General features: G+C 35.5%; 1 protein-coding gene across 2 annotated transcripts in view; it reads right to left on the bottom strand.

Annotated features, from left to right (window-relative positions):
• adamts17 (ADAM metallopeptidase with thrombospondin type 1 motif, 17) overlaps positions 1-26,191 on the bottom strand; it is a 148,892-nt gene that overhangs the window by 13,667 nt on the left and 109,034 nt on the right. For both annotated transcript variants that reach the window (XM_051114413.1, XM_051114412.1), the window contains 4 exons: positions 19,669-19,828; positions 11,466-11,601; positions 6,770-6,974; positions 3,753-3,905 (listed from right to left, as the gene is read on the bottom strand). In XM_051114413.1, coding sequence (XP_050970370.1) covers positions 3,753-3,905; positions 6,770-6,974; positions 11,466-11,601; positions 19,669-19,828 — 654 coding nt within the window. The remainder of the gene's footprint in view (positions 1-3,752; positions 3,906-6,769; positions 6,975-11,465; positions 11,602-19,668; positions 19,829-26,191) is intronic.

Here is a 26,191-nt window from a genome sequence, read left to right on the forward strand (position 1 = left end):
CAGAGATGAAACTTTAAGTGACACGAAACGGAAACTTTACTACCTTATTGTAGCATTTTTGCAGGTAAATGGCTTAATGATGGCGGGACTTGATTTTATCCACCAGTTGTTGATTTGACTGTGAAAATGAGCATTACATACTGGATAAAATGGCAGAACTGAATGCGAATGACTGCAGTTTGGCCTCACATAGACTACTATTTCAAAGTCTGGGGGCAGTAAGGATTTTTTTTTTGTAAGGAAATTAATACTTTTACTTAGCGAGAATGCATTAAATTGATCAAAAGTGCCAGTAAAGACATTAAGTAGTTCTATTTTTCTTTTGAACTTTCTATTTATTAAAGAAGGATTAAAGGATCATGTGACAATGAAGACTGGAGTAATGATGCTGAAGGTTCAGCTTTGCATCACAAGAATAAATAACATTTTAAAATATATTCAAATAGAAAATAGATATTTTAAAATGTAATATTTTACAATTATATACTGTATTTTTGAACAAATAAATGCAAATAATGCTTGGTGAGCATTAGAGACTTCTTTTAAAAGCATTATCTGACGACCCCAAACTTTTTTATGGTTAGTGAATGTCATAGACATCAAGTGTGCATACCACAACAAGACCAAGGGCCCTATCATTCACCTGGTGCAATGCAGCACCAGGCGTGACGCAAATGATTTTTGCTAGTTTCAGCTGATGCAGTTATCATTTTCACATCCTGCGCCACGTTGTTTAAATAGCAAATGCATTTGCGCCCATTTGTGCGCCCGTGGGCATGCTGGTCTGAAAACGAGGTGCTCAGGTGCATTCTTGGTGAGTTGCTATTTTGAGGCAACTAAAATAGACTGCGCCATTGTCATCTGTTACTATATTAGAGATTGCTGTAATACAGTCACTTCCTGTTTACTAAGGTCACAGTACACGCTTGCCACAGAAATAAACTGCAGAACTACTACCACTGACCAACTAAAACCTGGTCTAAAGTCAATGGCGCAATATTTTTCTTGTTATTTAAAGAGCGTGTTAATATGCGCCTATAGGCAGGTGCACAATGCACAATATTTGTAGAAATTCACAAAAGTGTCAGCTTTATTATACTATGATCTAAAGTTAAATTCTTAATAATCAACATAAAAAATGCTTCATAACTAATGGTGTAGTCATTATGTTGTATCTTGTCAATCCTTTACTGACAATGTGTTTCTTATTGAGCCTCCAATTGGCCAAAACCTATAAAAGTCAAAGAAAAGCAAAATACATGATGCCATTTTAGTGCTTGACCCTGATATTTGCAACTTGAAGCTGTAATATTGCATATATCATTCCAATATTTTTTTTTATAAAATGAATAGATTTGGTCCTGGATCCTGGTTGGCCAATACAGCATTCTAGCAATGCTTAAAACGGTTTATAAAACCCATAAAGAACAACTAACCCATAAAGGATTAGTTCACTCCTTTCCTAATAATTTACTCAGCCCCATGTCATCCAAGATGCTCATGTCTTTCTTTCTTCAGTCGAAAAGAAATTAAGGCTTTTGAGGAAAACATTCCAGAATGTTTCTCCATATAGTGGACTTCAATGGGGATCAACGGGTTGAAGGTCCAAACTGCATTTTCAGTGCAGCTTCAAAGGGCTCTACATGATCTCAGCTGAGAAATAATGGTCTTATCTAGCGAAACGTTCGGTCGTTTTCTTGCACTAGCTCTGTGATGCTCATCCATGACTTCACAAATTACATAATCACATTGGAAGTGTCACATGCCGTTAGTTCTTTGCCTGTGTATTTCAGTTCAAAAAAGTAGGGTATGCTGAAAAACTCCATCTCATTTTCTCCTTCAACTTCTAAATCGTCCGAAGTCCTTTTTTGTAAAGGTCATTTGACTTTCTTTGCACGTTTGCTTTGTAAACACTGGGTTGGTACTTCTGCCTATGTTGAGCTAGTGCAAGACGAGCATTTGTGGCTAAAAAGTATGTAAGTGTTTTATTCTTTTAGACTAAATGACTGATCCTTTCGCTAGATAAGACCCTCATTCCTCGGCTGTGATCATGTAGAGCCCTTTGCAGCTGCATTGAAACTGCAGTTTGGACCTTCAACCCATTGATCCCCATTGAAGTCCACTATATGAAGAAACATTCTGAAATGTTTTCCTCAAAAACCTTCATTTCTTTTCGACTGAAGAAAGACATGAACATCTTGGATGACATGGGGGTAAGCAAATTATCAGGACGCGTCAGGTATGCAAGTCAGGAATAACATTTTGTAGTGTAAACCATGTAATATCAGCTATTAATGACTCTGTACTCGAGATATCAGAATGGACTAATGAAAACCCTTATTCCCAAATACCTACAACAAGAAGTTCACTTCCATCCTGTGAACTCGAGACACTGAACCATGAGAAGCTGCACTATGATAACCACATGTCCGCACTGAGGTGGCGAGAGCTCATTACTGAGCCACACAAACCGCAGGAGAATGAGAGGAATAGACAGATGGTGCTTTACAGGCATGATGCGACCCTGGGCCGCGGCGGTCAGCTCCACTGGGGCGGCAGCAAGGTAACCGGTGACAGCCCACATGCATCACATGCGACAGCGCGACCAACTCTGATTCAGCTGAAGATCTGCGGACGCGTGCAGAGCGCTCTCTCACCAGCCTAATGTGTGCCTGTCGGCTTTCATTTGCGTCAGGACGCAGTCTGATGTATCACAGCTATGTTGTGCAGAGGAATAATACAGGTTTACATACACTTGATTCTTAATACTGTGTTGTTACCTGAATGACCCACAGCTGTGTTTTTTTTTGTTTAGTGATAGTTATTCACGAGTCCCTTGTTTGTTCTGGACAGTTAAACTGCCCTCTGTTCTTCAGAAAAATCCTTCAGGTCCCACAAATTCAGTGGTTTTTCAGTTTTTTTTTGTGTGTGTGTGTATTTGAACCCTTTCCAACATTGACTGTATGATTTTGAGATCAATCTTTTCACACTGAGGAAAACTGAGGGACTTATATGCAACTATTACACAAGGTTCAAACGCTCACTGATGCTCCAGAAAGGAAAACGATGCATTAAGAGCCGGGGGTGAAAACTTTTGAACAGAATGAAGATATGTACATTTTTCTTATTTTGCCTACATATCATTGTTTTTCATTTAGTACTGCCCTTCAGAAGCTACAGAAGATACTTACATGCTTCCTAGAAGACAAAATATGCCAATTTACCCTGATGAAAATTTTCACCCCCTGGCTCTTAATGCATCGCGTTTCCTTCTGGTGCATCAGTGAGCATTCGAACAATGTGTAATAGTTGCATATGAGTCCCACAGTTGAGCTCAGTGTAAAAAGATACATGCTGAAAAAACACTGAATTTGTGGGACCTGAAGGATTTTTCTGAAGAACAGCAGGCAGTTTAACTGTTCAGGACAAACAAGGGACTCATGAACAACTATCACTAAATAGAAAAAACACAGCTGTTGATCATTCAGGTAACAACACAGTATTAAGAATCAAGTGTATGTAAACTTTTGAACGGGGTTATTTTCATAAATTCAACTATTATTTTCTCTTGTGGACTATATGTAAATGTCTTTTATGTGAAATATCTTATTCAGGTCAGTACTAAATAAAAAATACCATGCATTTTGTATGATCCCCCTTATTTTGTTAAAATAATTACCATTTTGCAGATTCTGCAAGGTGTATATAAACTTTTGACTATATATCAACTTCTGACTATTTGGTCACCCTACCTTGGACCATTCGCCGGTCTTCCACTCGTAACATTTGGAGTGATCCTCACACGTCTCCACCTCTGCGGGACGAGACACGGGATCACATAGACCCTGAGGATTGGTGCAGGTCACTGTCCTCTTCCTGCTGCCGCGACCACATTCAGAGGAACACTGGGACAGACAAAGACAAGGAGAATACCAGGAAAATAAGTGAGCAATTGGGTGCAAAGAAGGATGGAGACAAACAAGACATAAGCAAGAGTGCTGGTCATTAAAACAGGCTTCCTGTGGAGTCTCGCTTCTCTCCGCTGACTAAACCCACTCTAATGAAGTGCTTACAACATCAACATTAAGATCTGAGACCCAGAGATTCAAAAACAACCACAGTGCCCTCCATAGGCCAGGACAAAACCAACAGACACAAGTGCACACATCCTCTCTCACAGACCCTCACATGGTCCAAAGGTACAGGACGTGTCTCATTAAAGGGACTTTATCTTTACAGTATATGTTTTTCAATGGCACATTATCTTATTATGTTAATAAAGGCTTCTTGCACCAGAAAATTGTGTAATTTTAGTACATATTTTTTTACATATTTTTTACCCTCCGCTGCAGTATCTTTAAAACTATGACTGATGTAAACATGGGCATTAGTATGTAAATGTCATATCATAAGAGGCTATATACACAGAATGTTTTTGCATCCTATTGTGCTACTTTTCTATTGTTTTTCTACTTAAAAATGTGCTAAAAATGGATGCACCACTTTTAAGACCTAGCTTTTTTCATTTCCACTGCCCTGCATCTTGTGTTTTCTGTGTGAACGGCCCTTAATTGTGATGAATTCTGAATTTTGACAGCATTTATGGCACAAATTTGCATTTTTATGCATCTGGCAGCTGCTCTTACCCAAAATGACTCATAATGCATTCAAGATAAACATTTCTGGCTTTCCCTAGAAATCAATGTCATGACCTTGGCAGGTCTACTCTTTGAATTTCATGAAGAATTTTAAAAATGGGTTTCGAAATATTTCAAGTTAAAAAAAAGTTCCACTTTTTAAATTGAGTCTCTTTTTTGTTCCACTGCTCTGCATTTCAAGTTTTTAGTGTAAACTGCTCTTAAATGTGACAAATTCTGAACAAAACATTTTCGCATTTTTCCATAAATGTAATGGAGCTTTCTTTTCTGAATGTTAGAGGCCACTGACACAGAACATGCTTTTGCATTTTTGTCTCTGGTATTTTTTAATCATAAGTCTGAAAATATGCACTAGATGACCACTGCACCACGTCTCGCTGTATTTTTAGCATGTAACAACATCAGTGCTCCATTTTTATCTGTATTTATTTTATTTACAATATGGATTACAGTTGAGGTTAAAAGTTTACATCCCTCTTTCAGAATCTGCAAAATGTTAATTATTTTACCAAAATAAAAGGGATCATACAAAATACATGTTAGTGTTTATTTAGTACCTGAATAAGATATTTAATATAAAAGATGTTTACATATAGTACACAAGAGAAAATAATAGTTTATAAAAACGACCCTGTTCAAAAGTTTGCATCCCCCCTGAATCTTAATACTGTGTTGTTACCTGAATGATCCACAACCCTGTTTTTTATTTATTTATTTATTTTTTTGTTTGTTTAGTAATATTTGTTTTTGAGTCCCTTGTTTGTCCTGAACAGTTAAACTGTCTGCTGTTCTTCAGAAAAATGCTTCAGGTCACATAAGTTCTTCGGTTTTCCAGCATTTTTGTGTATTTGAACCCTTTCCATTAACGGATGTATGATTTTGAGATCCATCTTTTCACACTGAGGACAACTGAGGGACTCATATGCAACTATTACAGAAGGTTCAAATGCTCACTGATGCTCCATAAGGAAAAAAACTTTTGAATAGAATGGAGAGGTGTATATTTTTCTTATTTTGCCTGAATATCATATTTTTCCATTTAGTACTGCCCTTCAGAGGCTGCAGAAGATACTTACATGTTTGTGTTTGAACCTTCTGTAAGGGTGTTGTTCATGAGTCCCTTGTTTGTCCTCAGTGTGAACAGATGGATCTCAAAATCATACAGTCATTGATGGAAAACGTTCAAATACACAAGAATGCTGAAAAACCAAAGAATTTGTGGGACCTGAAGGTCAAACAAGGGACTCGTGAACAACTATCACTAAACAAAAAAAACAAAAAACTGCTGTGGATCATTCAGTGTTAACAAAGCGTTAAGAATCAAGTGTATGTAAACTCTTGAACGGGGTCATTTTTATAAATTGGTCTATATATAAACACCTTTTGTGACAGCATTTGTTGCATAATATTATTTATCAGCAAAGAATTTAAACTCGCCCTTCCTCATCTTTAAAAAGGTCAAAAATCAAGGTTAAGGTGAGGCATTTACAGTGATAATGAATGGGATTTTGGAGGATTTAAAAGCAGAAATGTGAAGTTTATCATTTTAAAAAATGCTTACATAAATTCTTCTGTTAAAACTTGCGTATTACTTGAGCTTTAAAGCTGTTTAAAACATAATTTTTAAGGGTTTCAGGGTTCACAGCTTTTGTTATCATGGTGACAGGTTATAAAAGTATATATAACTTTACATAGAAATGGTTAGTAAGAAATGTTTCCACACTGAAATCATGTTAACATATTGTTTACATCTTGTGGATGTACTATTAAATAAGTGAGCATTTTAACATTAGTAAGGACAGTGCAATGAAAGTGAACCGAGCTCGTCTTTGAATTTATATGCAGAAGTGTGAATTTTATAATTTATTTTTCAGTGCATTTTAAGAAGTTAGGTTAAAGTTGGTCAAAAATGTTTGCAGGTCGATCAGATGAATTTGGGATTTCAAGTGCACTGGGTGTCTAAAAACATCTTCTGTGCAGTTATTGTGAGCTACATCATGCTGTTTTTAATGCAAGAAGGCTTAAAGTAGACTCTTTTACAAGAGCAAGAGCAAAATCTGCTCTCCATGATGTTGCATCTTTAAATAGTTCCTGCTGACTTGAGCTCAAACCTTGGACCATTCGGAGGCCTCCCATACAGTGAGGCAGTGGCGTCCCTCGCAGTGCTGTACGCTGGCTGGTTTGGAGCTCAGACAGTACAGGTCTCTGGTGGGGATGTACGTGCCATTTTGCAGCTGGTACACGCAGCCAACTTCTCTCTGCTGCAAGCCTTTCCCGCAGGTTACTGAACACTGAGACCAATCGCCAGTCACCCACCTCAGAGGAGCAGAAAACAGAGAAGACATTAATACAACAGCTTCGTCAGATGATTAAAATCCTTGTCAATTTTCAGTGCATTGGTGAAAGAGATTTGAAGTTGGAAGTCTGCACTAAAACAAGGTCTGTGATCTACTTTACTTCTGTAATGTAAAGAAAAAACACTGGCAACATCAAACAGTATGTTACAAGTTAGGAAGCATCCTAAAGTCTTACTGAATACAGCAGATGATTATCTTATTGTCACATAAGCATTCATGAAATACACTTTTGATGTAGGTGCAGAAAATCCCAACAGATGAAACACAACTAAAAATAGAGCCATCTTTATTAACTGCTTAATGGACATGATGAAAGCTGACAGAGAAGCATCTGGAAACCTACAAAAAGCTGTTCTGTCCCACACTCAGATCTCATTCTTACAAGCACCACAATCGATTTTTCAGTTATGGACAGAAATAGAGGTGTGCAATTACTTTAGTGGTCAGACTTACATCTGGTGGACAATAAAAAGTAGTGAACAAAGTCTCTGAGATGGACACTGATGGAGGTGCTTGAGCGTTTTCCAGAGATCAGAATATCCACTTGGAATTGGGCTTCTTTGACTGAGAACACCCTATAAAACATCCAGAACACTCTAGCAGTGTTATTTTAGTGTTATTTATACACTAATATGTGACCCTGGACCTCAAAACCAGTCATAAGGGTCAACTTTTTGTAATTGAGATTTATACATCATCTGAATAAATAAGCATTCAATTGATGTATGGTTTGTTAGGATACAACAATATTTGGCTGAGATACAACAATTTGAAATCTGGAATCTGCAGGTGCAAAAAATCAAGCTATTCAGAAAATCGTCATTAAAGTTGTCCAAATGAAGTTCTTAGTGATGCAAATTACTAACCAGCAATTAAGTTTTGCATTTACAGTAGGAAATGTACAAAATATCTTAATGGAACATGTTCTTTACTTAATATCCTAATGATTTTTGGCATAAAATAAAAATCAATAATTTTGACCCATACAATGTATTGTTGGCTATTGCTACAAATATACCCGTGGTATTTAAGTCTGGTTTTGTGGTCCAGGGTCACATATAGTATCTATCAAATTTTTTATTTTTTTTTTTTTATTTATATATTTACAGTTTTTATTTTGATGCTTACAAATTTTATTTTATTATTATTATTATTATTTTTATATTTCTTTTAGCTTGAATGTATTTTTAAATGTTTCTGTTTTAGTACTTTTTTTATTTGTTACTTTTTGTTTTATATAGTACTTTTATTGTATTCAAATTTTATTTCAGTTAGTTGCCAATGCAAAACTCCAAAATTTCAAGTGTAAGTCATCTAATATTTATTTTTTTATTTTTAATATTTTTAGTATTAGTTAACCCTGCAGATTAGGTGCACAGTAGTGAGTAATGCACAAGAAAACAACCCTCAATTTTTCTTAAAAAATAATAATAATAATAATAATAAAAATGAGAAAAGCCTAGCCTGAAAGTTTAAAGCAGTTGTAAAAGTATGAAAAAGTATGAAAGTTGATGTTGCTATCATGATTTAGTACATCACTTACATGATTTAACATGTTGATTTAACATGGTTTTACATGATTTAACATTTAGCATTATTAGCATGTTACTAGCATGATGTTAGCATGATTAACAAATTACTAGAATGTTGCTAGCATGATTAACAAGTTACAAGCATGTTGCTTTATAACATGATTACCATATTACTAACATATTGTTAACATGATTAGCATGTCGCTAGCATGTTTCTATCCTGATTAACATATTACTAGCATGTTGTTAACATGATTAGCATGTTGTTAATATATCCTGATTAACATATCACTAGCATGATTAGCATATTGTTAGCATGATTAACATGTTACTGGCATGTTTTTAACATTATTAGCTTGTTACATTACAAGCTTGTTGTTAGCATGATTAGCATGTTGCTAGCATGTTTTTAGCATGACTAACAAGTTAATAGCATGAATCTAGCATAATTAGCAAGTTACTAGCATGTTGTTAACATGATTAATATGTGGTTAACATGTTTCTATCCTGAATAGCATATTAATAGCATGTTGTTAGCATGACTAACATGTTACTCGCAAGTTGTTAGCATGACTAGCAAGTTACTAGCATATTGCTAGCATGATTGGCAAGTTACTAGCATGTTGCTAATGTGTTTCTAGAATAATTGTTTCTAGCATGATTAACATGTTACTAGCATGTTGTTAGCATGATTAGCAAGTTACTAACATGTTGCTAATGGGTTTCTAGAATAATTACCATGTTACTAGCATGTTGCTAGTATGGTTAGCATGTTACTAGCATGTTGCTAGTATGGTTCGCATGTTAATAGCATGTTGCTAACATGATAAGCAAGTTACTACGATCAGGGCTGCCAACTCTCACGCATTCAGCGTGAGACTCACGCAATTGACCCAATTCTCACGCTCTCACGCCACACCCCCCTTTTCTCACGCAGACTCGTGCAGCAGTGAGAAAAAAAAAAAAATCGCGCCGCATGATCTCGCAAAGCAACGCGCAGAGAGACCAGACAGACAGTGTAGTGAGTTTTTTGTGACAATTGTGAGGGAAATACACAATTTGTTCCCATAAACTGTGTAGTGTTCTCCCTCCCATCTGCACCTTGTGAATTGTAGGCAGGTCAGTGAGTTTGTCTCCGTCCAGTTGAGGCTAGTAGCTAATATGCTGTTATAGTTTATATAGAATTAAGTTAGCATTAGCAGAGTTGTTTGTTTTGCAGCACTGAGCAGTTATTTTACATAACTTTAATAAAGTTATGTAAAATAACTTAAAAGCCATCCAAATCAATGATTAAGGCTGCAAAATCAGCCACCAGCACTTACAATAGAGCACATGTTAATCTGTGAACATGTTAATCACATGTTAATCCTATTTCTGTAAAATGTTTGTGAAAATTAAATGTAATGTAAATCTCCCAAGAAATTCTGTACAGATACCAAATACTTTGACAATCAATATATACCTAATACACTTCTGCTAATGCAATGATTTTGTGTTTGTATTTTTTCCACACCAAGCCACGCCCCTCCATAAGCCCCTCCCCCATAACAAGCCCCGCCCCCAAAATCTCACTCTAGGCTGAACTCAAAAGTTGGCAGCCCTGACTAGGATGTTGCTAACATGTTTCTAGCATAATTAGCATGTTATGATATTAGCATGTTACTAGCATGATTAGCATGTTAATAGCATGCTGCTAACATAAGCAAGTTACTAGGATGTTGTTAACATGATTAACATGTGGCTAGCATGATTAACATTTTTAAAACAGTTAAAACCAGTTGATTCTGTAAACAAAATAAAAGCTAAAATCAGCCAAGGCTGGTTTAAAACCAGCCTGGGAAGCCAGCCAATGCAGCCATTCAGTTGTTTTTGTTTTGTTTTGTTTTTTAAATAGGGAGTTGTTAAGCTTTGCTATAGCAATAAAGAGCTTAGATGCACCTAGGTCTCTTTGTATAAAAGTTTTCACCCCTCAATGAAAGTCTATCGGAGTTTAGGTGGTTTTGATAGACTGGTTTTCGAAAACCGTAAGCCGGATCAGTGGGACTAACTTCAGACCAGTCTGAAGGTCTGACCTGAGTTTGGTGGTTGTAGCTTTAAAGCTCTAGGAGGAGATACTGACTACGTTTTGGCTCAGAAGAAGATACTGGTGTGAACAGGCCTTGAGTCTTAGAGCAAGAAAGAACGTGCAAATGAAGTTATAATTCTGTAAGCACGATATCTATTTCCTGTTCACTCAAGTGAAGCAGACTTTCTGCTCTGAATGAACAGCTTCATGTCAATATCTTATCTCTTCTCAAGCAAGTAATCTGAGAACATATTGCATCCTGAAAAACTACAGATGAAGAAACAGTTTTTGGAATCAGAGCAATCTGATTTTATCACACAGTATAAATCAAATTATACATATTGCTCCTAGATTGTGAAACACTACAAGCTAGGATGATAAAACAATGTGAATTATAGATAAAACAATAAGTGTGTGCAATAAATATTTGTTTGTTTGAAAGATTTAGCTGCAAAAGAAAAGCTCAAGACTTTAATAAACAGCAGAGAGAGAAAGTGAAATATCTATTGTTGGGTTTGGTTAAATACGATCACAATGCTTATCTTCTCCAAATGTATATAGTTTAAAAAACTATAGTTAATTGTCAAGAAGCATTTCTCCCATCCATGATCCTTGAGAAAGAACATGCATCAATATTTGGCTTTGATCTGTATAGCAAAGACGGCAACAGAAAAAGTGACTTATTTTGGTTTGGATTGAGTTTGTTGAATCTACAAGAAAGAGGAGACCAGGGCTGTGATCCCAAACCCATCTTGTTTGACTCCCTATTGAGTTTTGTGTTAGCTGATGGCATTAAAACACACAGCACACACAGATATCAGGGAAAGCAACCTGTTCTAAGAAGCTCTGTTACCTGTATTGGCAGGGGTGGATGTTGCAGCGGCGGATTTGAGGCGCGGGTCTGTTCTCCACCTGACAGTAGCTGTCGTTGACTTGAGTCATGGTCTTATTAACGATTCTCATACACGAGACCACGGTCCTTCTCTCCCCTGAAACAAAACACAGCCAAACATTTTTATTGACATACTATCACTTCAGAAAATGTCACTCAACACGTCATCTTGCATACACATACAGTACATAAATCAATTTGAATGCTCCTTTGTATATGTTATGTAAATGAAAGAAATCATATATGATATATGAGAGGCAATGAGTCATGCTGTAATCCCAGTGAAATATCACTGTTACACAACGTCTCGCTTTTTTAATTAAAACCTTTTTTATAATAACTATCACTGTAAACTAGCTCATATATGAACATGCATTAATGTGGCATCCAATTAGTGTTATAGTCATCGTTCTTGGTGTAAACAGGCCATTACAGCAAGTAAACAAATACAGAAATTAAGTTATAAATCAAAAAGCAAGAAATCTGTCACAACACAAATGTTTAAAAATAAAAAAGAAATCATTTACATTTACATTTTACATTTATTCATTTAGCAGACTTTGAAAAAAAAAAAAAAAAAAGCTTTAAAGATAATAAATAATAATAAATTTCATAACTATTTAAAAATGATAATAAAATAAATATGTAATATTAAACTTACTGTAAATTAGTTTTAAAAATAATTTCATTTTAAATACTTTTAAATATTCAATAAATAATGTTCAAAAAAATAATAACACAATGATAATAAATCATATTTAATAATAATAATAATAATAATAAATATGTATAATAATAATAATTATCTGTAAACTGTGTTTTATCCAAATGCATTATTTATTATATTAAATCATTTTAAACATTAAATTAATCATGTTTAATAAATAATAACATTATAAAATAATAAATGCTATTCAATAATATTAATATTTTTAAATAAAAATTCTAGCTGTAAACTAGCTCATGTTTTAAACTAAATTTAAATGTCATAAGGAACAACATTATTTCTCTTTAAAAAAAAAAAAAAACAAGCATGATTATATAATAGTAATAATCTTTATGGCCGCTCTGAGACCTCTGAACAAGTTTACTAACAATCCACTGAGGATGTTAATGTTTGGATTGAGTCTAGGGTTTTGGCTCTGTACTGGGGGTGTTTAACCACAACAGGACAACCAGTGTTTTCTCTGGCACGTGTGAGCGCTTGCGTACGATCTGATGCTGTCTGCTCCACTTTCACCTCCCAAACAGCCATGTCCCACTTCAGGTAATTGCAGAACAAAACATTTCTAATTAGAGATAACAATACGAGGTTATTTCAAGTGGTCATCTATGGAGTCGGGGGTCCTTTAGTGGTCATGACCAAATTAGCAGCGGGGGGAAGCGCTGACCCGCTGAATTTGCCCAGGACCTTTAATTTGCTGTGAATTCTTAATGTTGTTGTTGCTTCAGAAGGTGGCGACACGCCAGACTGTAGGATTAGCCATGTCATTAATTTTGTGTTGTTCCACGTTTGCCAAAAAAAACCGCGAGCAGTCGGAGACAGAGATTAATTCCTGCGAGCGGCGAGCGGTGAAGGCCAGCCTAAGAGACACGGAGACAGAAGCTCTGCTCCAAAACATGCGCTGCCTACTTACTCAGCATTTTAGGCAGATGCAAAGGCTGTTCCCAAAGATAGGAAATGACATATGCTGGCTTTTACATAGCTGTAAGGCAGCATCACATTTCACGAACAGTATAATTTATGGACAAAGCAATGCGATAAGCTCAATTCAAAAAATAAATCACTGGTACATCTTAGGGTCAGCAAGATTTTTTTTTTAAATGAATAATTTTACTAAGCAAGGATGCATTAAATTGTTTAAAAGTGACAGTGAAGACTTTTATTTTTATTTAAAAAAAAGCTCTTTTCTATTTATCAAAAAATGCTGAAAAGATTTGTACAACTGTTTTCAACATTGATAATAACCCTTTAACAGTAACTCCCATTTTTAAACACAGACATAAAAATGCACTATCCAGACTTACATGTTTATAATTCACAAATAAAAATATTTTGTAATACGATTTTAATGTACATTTTCCATGTTAATGCAATGTCTGAATTTAAAATGCCTTTCAAAGGACGAATTTTGAGATTTTAAGTTTTGAACTGATATTTAATTTCTTAAAAAAATTCTTGATTTCTAAAACGTGACAGGGAAAAGGGCAACGAAGAAAGTCTTTTGTGACAAAGGTCAGAACTCAGAACTCTGAGATCAAGGCAAGACGAGCGTTTGAGAATAAAAAGTATTCAAATTGTATTTTGTTTATGAAAATAACCGATTGTTTCCCTAGATAAGACCCTTCTACCTCAGCTGGGATTGTTTACAACCGCATTTGGGATCGTTTGAAGCCACATTTAAACTGAATTTTGAAAGTTCAAATTCAGGGCACCATATCAGTCCATCATATGAAGAAAAATGCTGAAATGTTTTCCTCAAAAAACATAATTTCTTTACGACTGAAGAAAGAAAGATATGAACATCTTGGATGACAATGGGGTGAGTACATTATATGTGAATCCTTGTTTTGTCAGTGGACTTCTCATTTAAGCAACTTACTTACTACAGTTGTTGTTTTTCGGATGTTGCATTTAAAATCCACTTTCCCTCCAAAAATTAGAGGTGCCTCATTAGTTTGAATGAGTGTGACACTTCTGCTCTCACTCCTATATACAGTCCCTTAACAATGGTTTCCAGGGCAACACACTCTTACCCCAGAACAGTAGAGTACAGCAGAGTGTTTCCTATCTGAAAGAAACGCTCACTGAATACTCTCAGATAAAAACTTTCACATGCATTACTGAATTTGGAGTTTCAGTTTTCCACCTGCATGTGGATAGAAATATAACTGAGATAGTGTTATCTCATTAAAAAAAAAAAAAACTGGCTATTCATTTACTTACTGCCCTAGAAATATGCATATACACCGTTTGGTCACCAATTAGTGAGTGCCGGGGAACAACACAAAATCCCTTTCCAAAATTCCAAAAGAGCATTTTGGGTATCCTTTAAGACTTTACTAATCACGACTTTGTCAGCAAAGTAAAGATGACATCTAGTTACAAGTTTACTACACTCTAAATAATGCTGGGTTCAACTTGGGTCATTTTACTGTGCTATTTTTAATATTTTCTACTCAGGTGCTGGGTAGTTTTTCTGTGACTAAGTTGCTGGGTCATTTTTAACACTGGGTTATTTTTTCCACACAACTACTGGGTTGAGCCAGTCTCTGACGAAATAACCTAGCTGCTGAGTTACAGTCAGTCAGAGCGAGGGCTTTTTGAGTCCCCTACAGAAGAGCAGTTCTCGGCACTGCCGATTTGGTGCATTTCTTCAGCGAAATAAAGGTTTGTATACATTTTATTTCTTTTATAAAGTCTTTACTGTGCCGTAAATTGTATTTTACGCAATGCAACATAGGGACGAGATGTCAATCATCTGCGTCAGTCAGCTACGTCAACAGCGGCTGTTTCGCAGGATGGAAACGCTTTTTACCTAAAATAAATGGATTTTATTACTGTTAGTACAGAGTTTAATTTAATTTGATGTTAAAATATTTTCTCTAATGTCAGTACTGTTTGTTTATGGGCAGGGTTCTGAGTCAGCCACGGCATCTTTCAGCTACAAGTGAAAAACTTCACCGGCTCAGATTTCTACATGAGAATTAGTGCTGTTTCGATAAAAAGTGATTTTTTTTTGTCCATGTGTTCTTGCTTGACAATAAATGTTCATCTTTTGATTATTGCTGTTACCTCTAGTAATTCTGTGTGTTTTTTTTTTCATAAGTTCCAATCCATTTTAAGCCAACAATATAATAATTTTTTAAACAAAAGTGACTTAAAAAAAATAACCCAGCATGTTCGGTAAAAACATTTAACCCAACCAGCAGGATTAAAATAACCCAGCATGTGTTCTATCTGATATTTACCCAGCGCTGGGTTGCCAAATAATTTAATTTAGAGTGTACTCATTAAACTTGTAATGTTTATGTGAAACTACTTTCATGTTCATTTATTCAGACCTGCAGTGAGACAGTCCTTCACATACACTACTGTTAGAAAGATTGGGTTCGGTAAGATTTTGTAATATTTTTGAACATGTTTTAGTTTCTTCTGCTCAACAAAGCTGCATTTATTTGACTAAAAATACAGTAAAAACAGTAATATTGTGAAATATTATTACAATTTAAAATCAGCATAAAATAAACTAAACCTCTACTTATTTGAGTCTAACTGTTGGAAACAAATTGTTTTAAATAACATTATAAATTATATTAGTTACTGAGCAAGCAAATTAATTCATATTTGTACATTTATATATATTTTTAAATATTTGTATATTTAAGAATGAATAAAAGAAAGTCTGACAAAACTGTGACCAGTTATAATATAAAAAAACACACGTTTTACTTAAAGGATTAGTTCACTTCCAGTACTCCTGAAAAGAATATAAGGTTTTCGAGGAAAACATTCCAAGATTTGTATAGTGTACTTCAATGGGAGCTGGGTTGAAGGTCCAAACTGCAGTTTCAATGCAGCTTCCAAGGGCTCTACACAATCCCAGCAGAGGAATAAAGGTCTTTTGTAGTGAAACCATTGGTCATTTTCTAAAAAAAAAAAAACAAACATTTGTATGCTTTTTAACATCAAATGCTTGTCTTGTACTAGCTCCACTTCACATAGTTAGGTTGGAAAAGTCATGTGCAACGCAGGCAAGTAACGACCCAGTGTTTCTTGTTTCTTCCCAGTGGAAAGAAAGTCAAATGTCCTTTACAAAAAAAGGCAAACAATGATTTTGAAGTTGGAGGAAAAATAAGACGGAGATTTTCATCCTACCCTTACCTTTTTGAACCAGTACACAGTTGAAGAACTAACCGTGACTTTTCCAATGTGATTATGTAATGCGTGAAGTCAGATGTGCATTGCAGAGCTAGTGCAAGACGAGCATTTGTGGTTAAAAAGTACAATTTTTCTTTATTTTTTTCCACTGAAGTCAACTGGAGTGTTTTCCTCAGAAACCTTAATTTCTTTTTAGCTGAAGAAAGAAAGACATGAACATCTTGGATGACATGGCGCTAAGTAAATTATCAGGAATTTTTTATTCTGGAAGTGAACTAATCCTTTAAACACCTGTAGAAATTTTAACTTTAAATCTTGATGCTCAAATGGTTAGGTTAAGTTTGTGTCCATGTCCGTGTGTCAACTACCCATATGCACCCAACACAGCTGAACAAATTACTTGCAATTATTAATCCCATCTCAAATAACATTCTTTCAATCTGTCTGTCCATGAGCAAGTGCTGGATGTGAGTATTACAGACAGATCCTGCTTCATCAACCCCAGCTGTATTAACGTATGACACACATGTGCTGGCGTCATTAAACACATCGTTATATTCATCAGTTCACAACTGGCTCGAAGGAACGACGCTGACCCCAAAACAACCTCTATTTCATAGATCTGTCTAGAAGTTTCCAAAAACAGACAGTGCAAATCTCTCATCAGTTATTTCAGGCCAGAACATGATTTGCAGCTCATGTCAAAAACATAAAGCTCTTCTATTAATTGCCATTAAAAACCCAATGCATCACATTATTTAGAAGCAACAGCACTTAAAGGAGAAGTCCACATCTTGCTCTCCCTGAACTCTGTGTATTCTGACTCAAGACAGTTAGGGTATGTCAAAAAACTCCAATCGTATTTTCTCCCTCAACTTCAAAAATCACTTCAAAATCATCCGACATCGCTGCAGAAGTACCGACCCAGTCTTTGCAAAGTGAACATGCAAAGAAGATCAAACACCCTCAACAAAAAAGGTAAAACAGTGATGTAGGATGATTTCCAAGATGAGGGAGAACATGAGATGGGAGTTTTTCGACATACCCTAACTGCCATGAACCGGAAAAAACAGTCCAGGCAGAGTAAGACAAGACGAGCATTTGGCATTAAAAAGTTTACAACTGCATTTGGGATCGTTTTAAACTGCATTTTGGAAGTTCAAAATCGGGGCACCATATCAGTCAGGGGGTGAGTACATTATCTGTGAATCTTTGTTTTGGAAGTGGACTTCTTTAACAATTGCTTTAGAAACAGATTTAACTAATACACGCTGATGCAACACTTTTCGCAGACAATGACAATCCTCACTCAGCCCTTAGGAAGCAATAACTGCATAAAAGAAACAAGCAGATCAGCGTTAAAACCGGAGTTATTTGAGGAAAGACTGCATGCCGGTCTGTTGCAGATAAATGTTCGCCTGCTATCAGATTTGTGAATATTACCAGCAAAACTGTCACGCTCAGACGGGCTTAGAAAATGAGACGGGCCTCAATGTCGCCTTACGGGTTATTTTGTGCGTGTCTCAGTTTCGAGTAAATAAAGCTTCCACCACACGTGACGACTTCACTGACAGCATCTAATTCTGAAAGTTTCGTTCCTTTGTGAGTCATTTAGTGCTGATGTCATTTGTCTTAGATTGTCTTTTCATAGCAGTAATTATTATTTTTGGGGCTTTAACCTGCTACATATAATCACACAGCTGTGCTGACCATAACAGTCACACGACGTCACAGAAACACAGCTGGACAGCTGACGTATGTTAACAGCTTCAAGACTGAAAGAGAGTTTAATGAAACCTTTAGGAGAATTGGAAACTTTAGTGATCAGTTTCTAATACACTCTTAGAAAAGCAGGTTTCAAAAGGGAGTTTTTGCAGCGATGCAATGGAAGAACCTTTGAGCAATCAGTTCTAAAAAGAACCATTGTTTGTGTGAAGAACATTTTTAATCTAAAACACCTTCTTCCACTATAGAGTGCGTTAGTGGCTGTCCACTTTTTTTAGCAGCACTGGTTCCAGAAGTATTTTTCCTATAAGTCTTCGTTAAAGTGCTTAAAATCCATGAACCAAACCAGCCAGCCACAAGGAGAATCACAAAATTACAAATATTGAATATAAGCAAAAAAAGTTAACGAAAACCAAAAAAAAGTTTAAGGGCTTTGGTGTGGGAAAGAACTACAATCTTATGAAGAATTGCAAAAATTAAATAAAGAAAACAATGGCAAAATATAAAACTTTTAATTTAAATTTGCTTATTGTATCTATAGAAACAATATAGTTTCATTTTATTGCTAAATATGCATATATACACAACTATTTAAAGGAACGCTCTATTTAAAAAAAAAAATAGGCTCATTGTCCCCTAAAGTTAATCAGTTGAATTTTACCGTTTTCGAATCCATTCAGCCGATCTTCGGGTCTGGCGGTAGAATTTTTAGCATAACTTAGCATAGATCATTGAATCTGATTAGACCGTTAGCATCTCAGACAAAAATGAACATACATAATGACAATATTTTTCCTATTTAAAACTTGACTCTTCTGTAGTTACATCATGTACTAAGACCGACGGAAAATGAAAAGTTGCAATTTTCTAGGCTGATTTCCTAACATCTGAGCCGCTGAAGATGCTTAGGATAACGTTAATTTTGTTTTTGAAGGAAATGCACCTGGCGATCTACATGAATCCGTCTATGTTTGCGCAAATCATTTGTGATGCAGCTTCACCTACAGCAGAAGTGAGCATTGAGAGTTTTTTTATGCATCTTTGCAAATCGCCTTTCTTAATAATGTGCTAGTTAGCAAGTTTCGTGGCTAAATCCAGCTAAAGTAAATAGAATGGCTCGTCAGACCACAGAAGAGAGGGGTGGGCAGAGCTAATTAGCATTTAAAGGAACATGCAACAAAACCAGTTGATGTCTGCAGAGCTGATAAAACAAGGTAAAAATGGTGTATTTTTACACAACCACTGAGAAATTTTAATCAAAGTATGGTACAGACTTCTCATTAAGACCCTAACAAATCATATCAACCTGCGGAAAATGGGCATCCGATGACTGCTTTTTCAGTTGTTGTTAAAAATCAGTTAGAGAAAATGAATGGAGTTTTTACTCCCGGAATCCGACTGCTGCATTCTATGAAGAACCTTTTGTGGATTGGAAAGGTTCCATGGATGTGAAAGGTTCGGCATAGAACAGATGCCTGTATTTTTAAGAAAGTATAATGGCACAGAGTAATAAGAAAATAAACCCCAGAGGGATTGTGGGTGATGAACAGCACTGACCTCCTCCGCAGTGCACGCTGCAGTCCTCCCAGCTGCTGTGAGTCCACAGGTACATGTGTTCTGGCTCCTTCACCGGATCACTGATGTTCTCCTGTGACTGGTTCAGGGCAACCGTGTACTCATAATGGATCCCATACGTCTGATCGTGGAACAGCAGAACCTGAGAGAAAAATGCGACGAAAGTGAGAAGCAGAGCATTCAGGAACACTAACCTCTGTTTATTAGCTTACAGTGGTGTTCTGTATTTTCTATTGAACGTTCTACTCAAATAAAAAAACGTATCACAGGTTACACAAAAATATGAAGCAGCATGACTGTTTTCAACAGTGATAATAATAATAGTGTTTCTTAAGCATCAAATCAGTATTTTAGAATGATTTCTGAAGGATCACGTGACACTGAAGACTGGAGTAATGATTGCAGTAATAAATTACATTTTAAAACATATCCAAACAGAAAACAGTTATTTTAATTTGTAATAATATTTCATAATTTTGCAGTTTCTACTGTATTTTTTAATGTAATAGATGCAACCTTGGTGAGCAGAAGAGACAGCATTCAAAAACATTAAAAAGTCTACTGTTTACTGTACCTAAACATTTGAACTAATACATATTTAATTGGAGGGCTTGAAAACTACAAGAGATTCATGAAATGAATAATAAAATAAAGTTGCTTCAGTGGCAAGTTATAGCATTTACAAATGACAAAAACTAATTTTCTTCTTAAAATAATATGGTCCAATGAATAATTCACAAAAAGACCATGATTTTGTATTTAAAATTTTCAGATTTTATTTCGATTTATTTCATAATTTTTCCTGTGCTCAAAGCTAAAATTCATACAGATATGGATGCAAAAGTTTGAGAACCCCTTGCAAAATCTGTGAAAATGTGAACATTTTTTTTAAACATTTGAACCATTTTTCTTCTTTTGTTGAAATATATTTTTTTCCCCATTTAGTACTGCCCTTCAGAGGCAACAGAAGATACTTGCATCTTTCCCAGAAGACAAATTAAGTACAATTTACCTTGATCTTTAAATTCAAAAAGTTTTCACCCCCCCGGCTCTTAATGTATTGTGTTCCCTTCTGGAGCATCAGTGAATGTTTGAACCTTTTTAATAGTTGTGTTCGACTCCCAAGGGGCTCATGAACAACCATCACAAAACAAAAAAAAGACATAGATCATCCAGGTAATCACACACAGTATTAAGAACCAAGGGTTCTCTTGAAGGGGATTACTGTAATAATTTCAGCTGGTTTTTTGGTCTTGTGGACTATATATAAACATCTCAAATATCTTACTTCAGGACAGTACTAAATAAAAAGTAGCTTGCATTTTGTATGATCTCTCTTATTATGTTAAATTTATTCACATTTTCACAGGGTTCCCAAACTTTCGCATGCCACTGTATTATGAGTCTGGCGTTGAAGGAGTTCGCTGGCCTGAGCAAAGCTCACAGCTGAACCCTACTGAACACCTTCAGAAACACTGGCTGCTGTTAATTACAAGCATTAGGTGGTGTCTGCATGCATTTGGCTATATAGTGCATCTCCAGAGGCCTGTGAACAGGCGTAAGGTCTGATTTCGAGTGGCTACCAAAATGCCAGTCACTTCCATTCATTCCCATAATCATTTCCAGGGACAGGACAAGACTCTGGCCTCAAGCACACCCTTTATCACAAGATCCATCTCGTGAGAGCCGTTCCTCACAGACGGTGGAGGTTAAGAGCCCCTCAGACCCCTTAAAAAGAGCGTCTTACTGTCAACCAGTGGCTAATGACATGAACGAAATGATACACAAAAGAAAAGAACCACACATTCAAAATACTCAACAAGCCCACCAACAGCAGACAAACAAAATATACAGTGAGTGAATCTCATTAAAACATGTCCAAGTCACATCTGACTCTTGAAACAAGTGAAATAATGAAAATGAAGCCTATTTTAAGGGCCATTAACATTTTTGCATTGTGACATTATTTAATTATAATTAAACACATTTTCTACCAAGTTCTCATGGTAATGTGTGCTGACATTTTGAGTTTTTAATGGTGATTCATATTAGGATGTCTTTAAATAAAACTGTATTAGTGTAATACATTCATTTATGTCATTTAAATCAGCATTTAACAAAAAACACTCCCATGATATGCAGAGCATTATTTAAATAAGATCAAGAGATTTTATGAATTACTTGAAAATAATCATTTAAAAAAACAATTTTTTTTATCAAAATCCATCCATAAGAGTCTATAATTTATAATAACATTTCCTTCAGTGAAAAAGTCCATCCCCTGTTATCCTCTCACATCAAGACCCACCCACATATATGTTTAGTACTGTTTTGGACTGTTTTCACCGTGGTTGATCTGTGCATATTCCTCTCCTGATTCCGATGAGACAACTTTTTTTCAATGGAGAAAGCAATATTATGGATAAAAGACTTGCATTTTAGCCAGAAGCAACAGGTTAAAGTTATTATAAACATGCAGCTTTTCTCTTCAAAAGATGTTAATTGATGGACTGGAGTGGATTATTGTGATGCTTTTATCAGCTGGTCTCTCATTCTGATGGCACCCATTTACTGCAAAGGATCCTCTGGTGAGCAAGTGATGTAATGCTACATTTCTCCAAATCTGTTCTGATGAAGGGACAAACTCATCTTCATCTGGGATGGCCTGAGAGAATTTTCAGCAAATTGTAATTTTTGGGTGAACTGTTCCTTTCATTACATATGCACCGCATGCAACTGAAACGCCACAGTGAATATTCACACTCAGGGCATGATTGGGATGTGCCCAAATGCCCATATGGTTTATTTGGCCCTGTGCACATTACATATTATTCTCACCTAATTTGGAGTGCTTTGCATCTATTTAGTTATTCAAGGTCAGAAAAAAAGCCCATCTGAAAAGGACTAGAGACACATTAGAAACTGAGCTTAAATATTCTAAATGGGTCTAAAAACACTCTGACCGTTTGAAGTGGAGCATCTGTGTGCCAGAGGACGTCTGAGAGGAAAGCTTCGTCTAAAGCCTGCTTCACTGCTTAATTACACTAATTAAAGATCTCTCTCAAGACACCTTCTGGCTCTCCGGACTAAACAAACCTTTTTACTTTAAACTCTCGGTGACTGCGGGGGAGTGGAGATTATAAGTCTATTCTCTTCATCATAAAAAGCTTCGAGGAGATATTAACTGAAACAATGTGCCTGGACTAGACAATTACTGGCTTTCATTGGATAGTGAGCAGTGATGCGAGTTTTTGCACTAGTCTTCGGAGTTAACTTTTTTTTTTTTTTCAACTGATATGACAATTTTCTAAGTAAAGATCAATGCTCTAAAACGTCTAATAACTTTTTATTTCTAAACAGATAAAATTTTCTTGATTTCAAACCAATTACTCATTTTTTACTACACACATTTCTCAAATCCAGTTTTTGTTAAAGGAGAAGTCCACTTCCAAAACAAAGATTCACATATAATGTACTCACCCCCTTGTCATCCAAGATGTTCATGTCTTTCTTTCTTCAGTCGTAAAAAAATTGTTTTTTGAGGAAAACATTTCAGCATTTTTTGATCCCAAATGCAGTTGTGAACAATCCCAGCCGTGTCTTATCTAGCGAAATGATCGGTTATTTTCGCTAGATAAGACCCTCGGCAGGGATAGTTTACGACCGCATTTGGGATCGTTTGAAGCCGTATTTAAAGTGCATTTTGGAAGTTCAAAATCGGGGCGCCATATCAGTCCATTATATGGAGAAAAATGCTGAAATGTTTTCCTCAAAAAACATAATTTCTTTACGACTGAAGAAAGAAAGACATGAACATCGTGCATGACAAGGGGGTGAGTAAATTACTTTTTGGCTAGTTTTGGGAAGTAATTAGGCGGGTTTTGTTGCGAAAACCTGCCAACCCTGAATTGAATTAAAGCAAAACAAACATATAAAAAAACATAAACTAAAAATTCAGTAACTAAACTGACTGCACAACTATCTTGACTTGGCTATGTTTGGAAGGAGCCACCTGTGACTCAGAGCAAAGAAATAATGAGGACCCTGGAGAAAGAGCAGAAGAGGAGGAAGGAGAAGTGGAGTGGATAGTGGAGGACGAGAGGTAGCAGGCGGAAAAGGTAGGAAGAGGTATAAAAGGGGACGTAGGAGAAGGAGAGAGCGAGAGAGGTGGCCACTGAAACAAGCCAAGAGAGTACAGCATGGCACCAATAACATGGGTTTGATTACCAGGGAATGCATGAATTGATAATATGCATACCTCGGATGCAATGCAAGTCGAGGTAAAAGCGTCTGCTAAATGCATAAATGTGACCCTGGACCACAAGACCAGTCTTAAGTTGCTGGGATATATTTGTAGCAGTAGCCAAAAATACATTGTATGGGTCAAAAATGTGATTTTTATTTTATGCCAAAAAAAAATTGGAAATTAAGTAAATATCATATTCCATGAAGATATTTAGTAAATTTCCTACTGTAAATATATCAAAACTTAATTTTTGATTAGTAATATGTATTGCTAAGAACTTCATTTGGACAATTTTAAAATATTGATTTTCTCAATATTTAATTTTTTTTTGCACCCTCAGATTCCAGATTTTAAAGTAGCTGTATCTCGGCCAAATATTGTCCTATTCTAACAAACTATACATCAATGGAAAGCTTATCTATTCAGCTCTCAGATGTGTATAAATCTCAGTTTCGAAAAATTGACCCTTATGACTGGTTTTGTGGTCCAAGGTCACAAATGTGAATGTAAACGTACAAAATAGGTTGTAGATGCATAAAGTCAATGTTTGGATTAGATTATATTCATTGGTATATTTATCAAATATGCCAGTAACTAATTGTAAACTGCAAAAAATGATCAAAAAGTATTTTTGTCTTGTTGTTTCAGTACACTTATCTAAACATTCGTAAATCAAGGTACATTTACACGAGAAGCAAAATGACTATGAAGATATCAAAAATAAGTGATTTTATGCTTAAAATGAAGGGAAAAAACTGATAATGAGGTTTTAAAAAACCATTCAAAGGGAAAACAAGACTATTTTTTCTTAAAAAAATAAAATAAAATAAAATAAACAGCCACTCACTTAACATATTTTTGAAAAACAGGACATAATATCTTGTCATATATTGTGAATTTTTTTCAGAAATTTTGTATGTTTCAGAAATTATATATTTTAAGTAATTTTGTTTCTAATGTAAATGTATCTTTATTTAAGAATGTTTAGATAATTGTACTGGAAAACAAGAGGGCTATTGGCACCAAAATGGTAGTAATTTACAATAAGGTGTCATTTGTTAACATTAATTAATGTATTAACTAACACGAACAAACAATAAACAATTCATTTATTAAAGTATTTATTAATCTTTGTTAATGTTAGGTAATAAAATACAGTTGTTCATTATTAGTTCATGTTAGTTCACAGTGCATTATCTAACACTAACAGACATAACTTTTGATTTTAATAATGCATTAGTAAATGTTTAAATTAATACTGACTAAGACTATTAAATGCTGCAGCTGAGTTCATTCTTAGTTCATGTTAACTAAAGTAGTTAACTAAATCCTAATTGTAAAGTGTTACCACCAAAATTAATGGAAAAAATGTTTGCAGTGTAAAAAAGTGTTCTCTCAAAACATTCCAAAATGATTTATTAGCAAACTGTTTGTATTGATTGTTTTGAAAGCATGGATCTTGATTTGGAGAGATTGGTAGAAACTGTAGAGGTACTTCAACTTTTGTCGACGTGTGTTTCGAGACCTGTGTTTTCTGTATTTTTTTTTGCATTGAGCTCGTTTCGCATTGTGAACAAGCCTTAACACCACATGACATCATGATGAAATCACTGCAGTCGATGTCTGTGTCAGCACACGGATGGAAAAGCAGCGCTAGACATGCATGAAGGTGAAGACTTCAGGTTCAGCAATGGCTCCGTCCCAAAAACATCTGCGTTATTGCTTTCAAAACATTTTGCGCGATCTGTTTTCCATTTAGTTTATGTATTTGCTTTGGATTAGCAGACTGCCGTGTTTTCCGAATATAAACGAGCGTGTTTTGTTAATCCTGAAGTCCTTCATGATGAAGACAAAATATGCCATAATTATGCTTTAAATCAAGTAGAAACCAGGAGAACATGACAGTTACAGTCAGCATGAAATCGAAATCGCCCCCATTTACTTTCTTAAATCGGCAATTTATCCAGAAATGAAACTTCTGTCATTATTTATCCGCTCTCATGTTGATCCAAACCCATATGCTGTTATTTTTTCCAAACAAGCTCATGCAGCTCTTTCCACACTTATAGTGACCCAAAAACATCTTAAAAGTAGTCGACTTGCATGCTATATTCCAAGTCTTCCGAAATCAACACATGATATTACATACTGTAAGAAACTGTTCAAAATGTTCAGAAACTTAACTGCATTTAAATGAAATTAAATGAAAATGCATTATAATTTACATTTATATTAAAGGCAACTAGCTGAAGTTTAAAG

This window comes from Labeo rohita, chromosome 7 (assembly GCF_022985175.1).
Source record: "Labeo rohita strain BAU-BD-2019 chromosome 7, IGBB_LRoh.1.0, whole genome shotgun sequence".
NCBI lineage: Eukaryota > Metazoa > Chordata > Actinopteri > Cypriniformes > Cyprinidae > Labeo > Labeo rohita.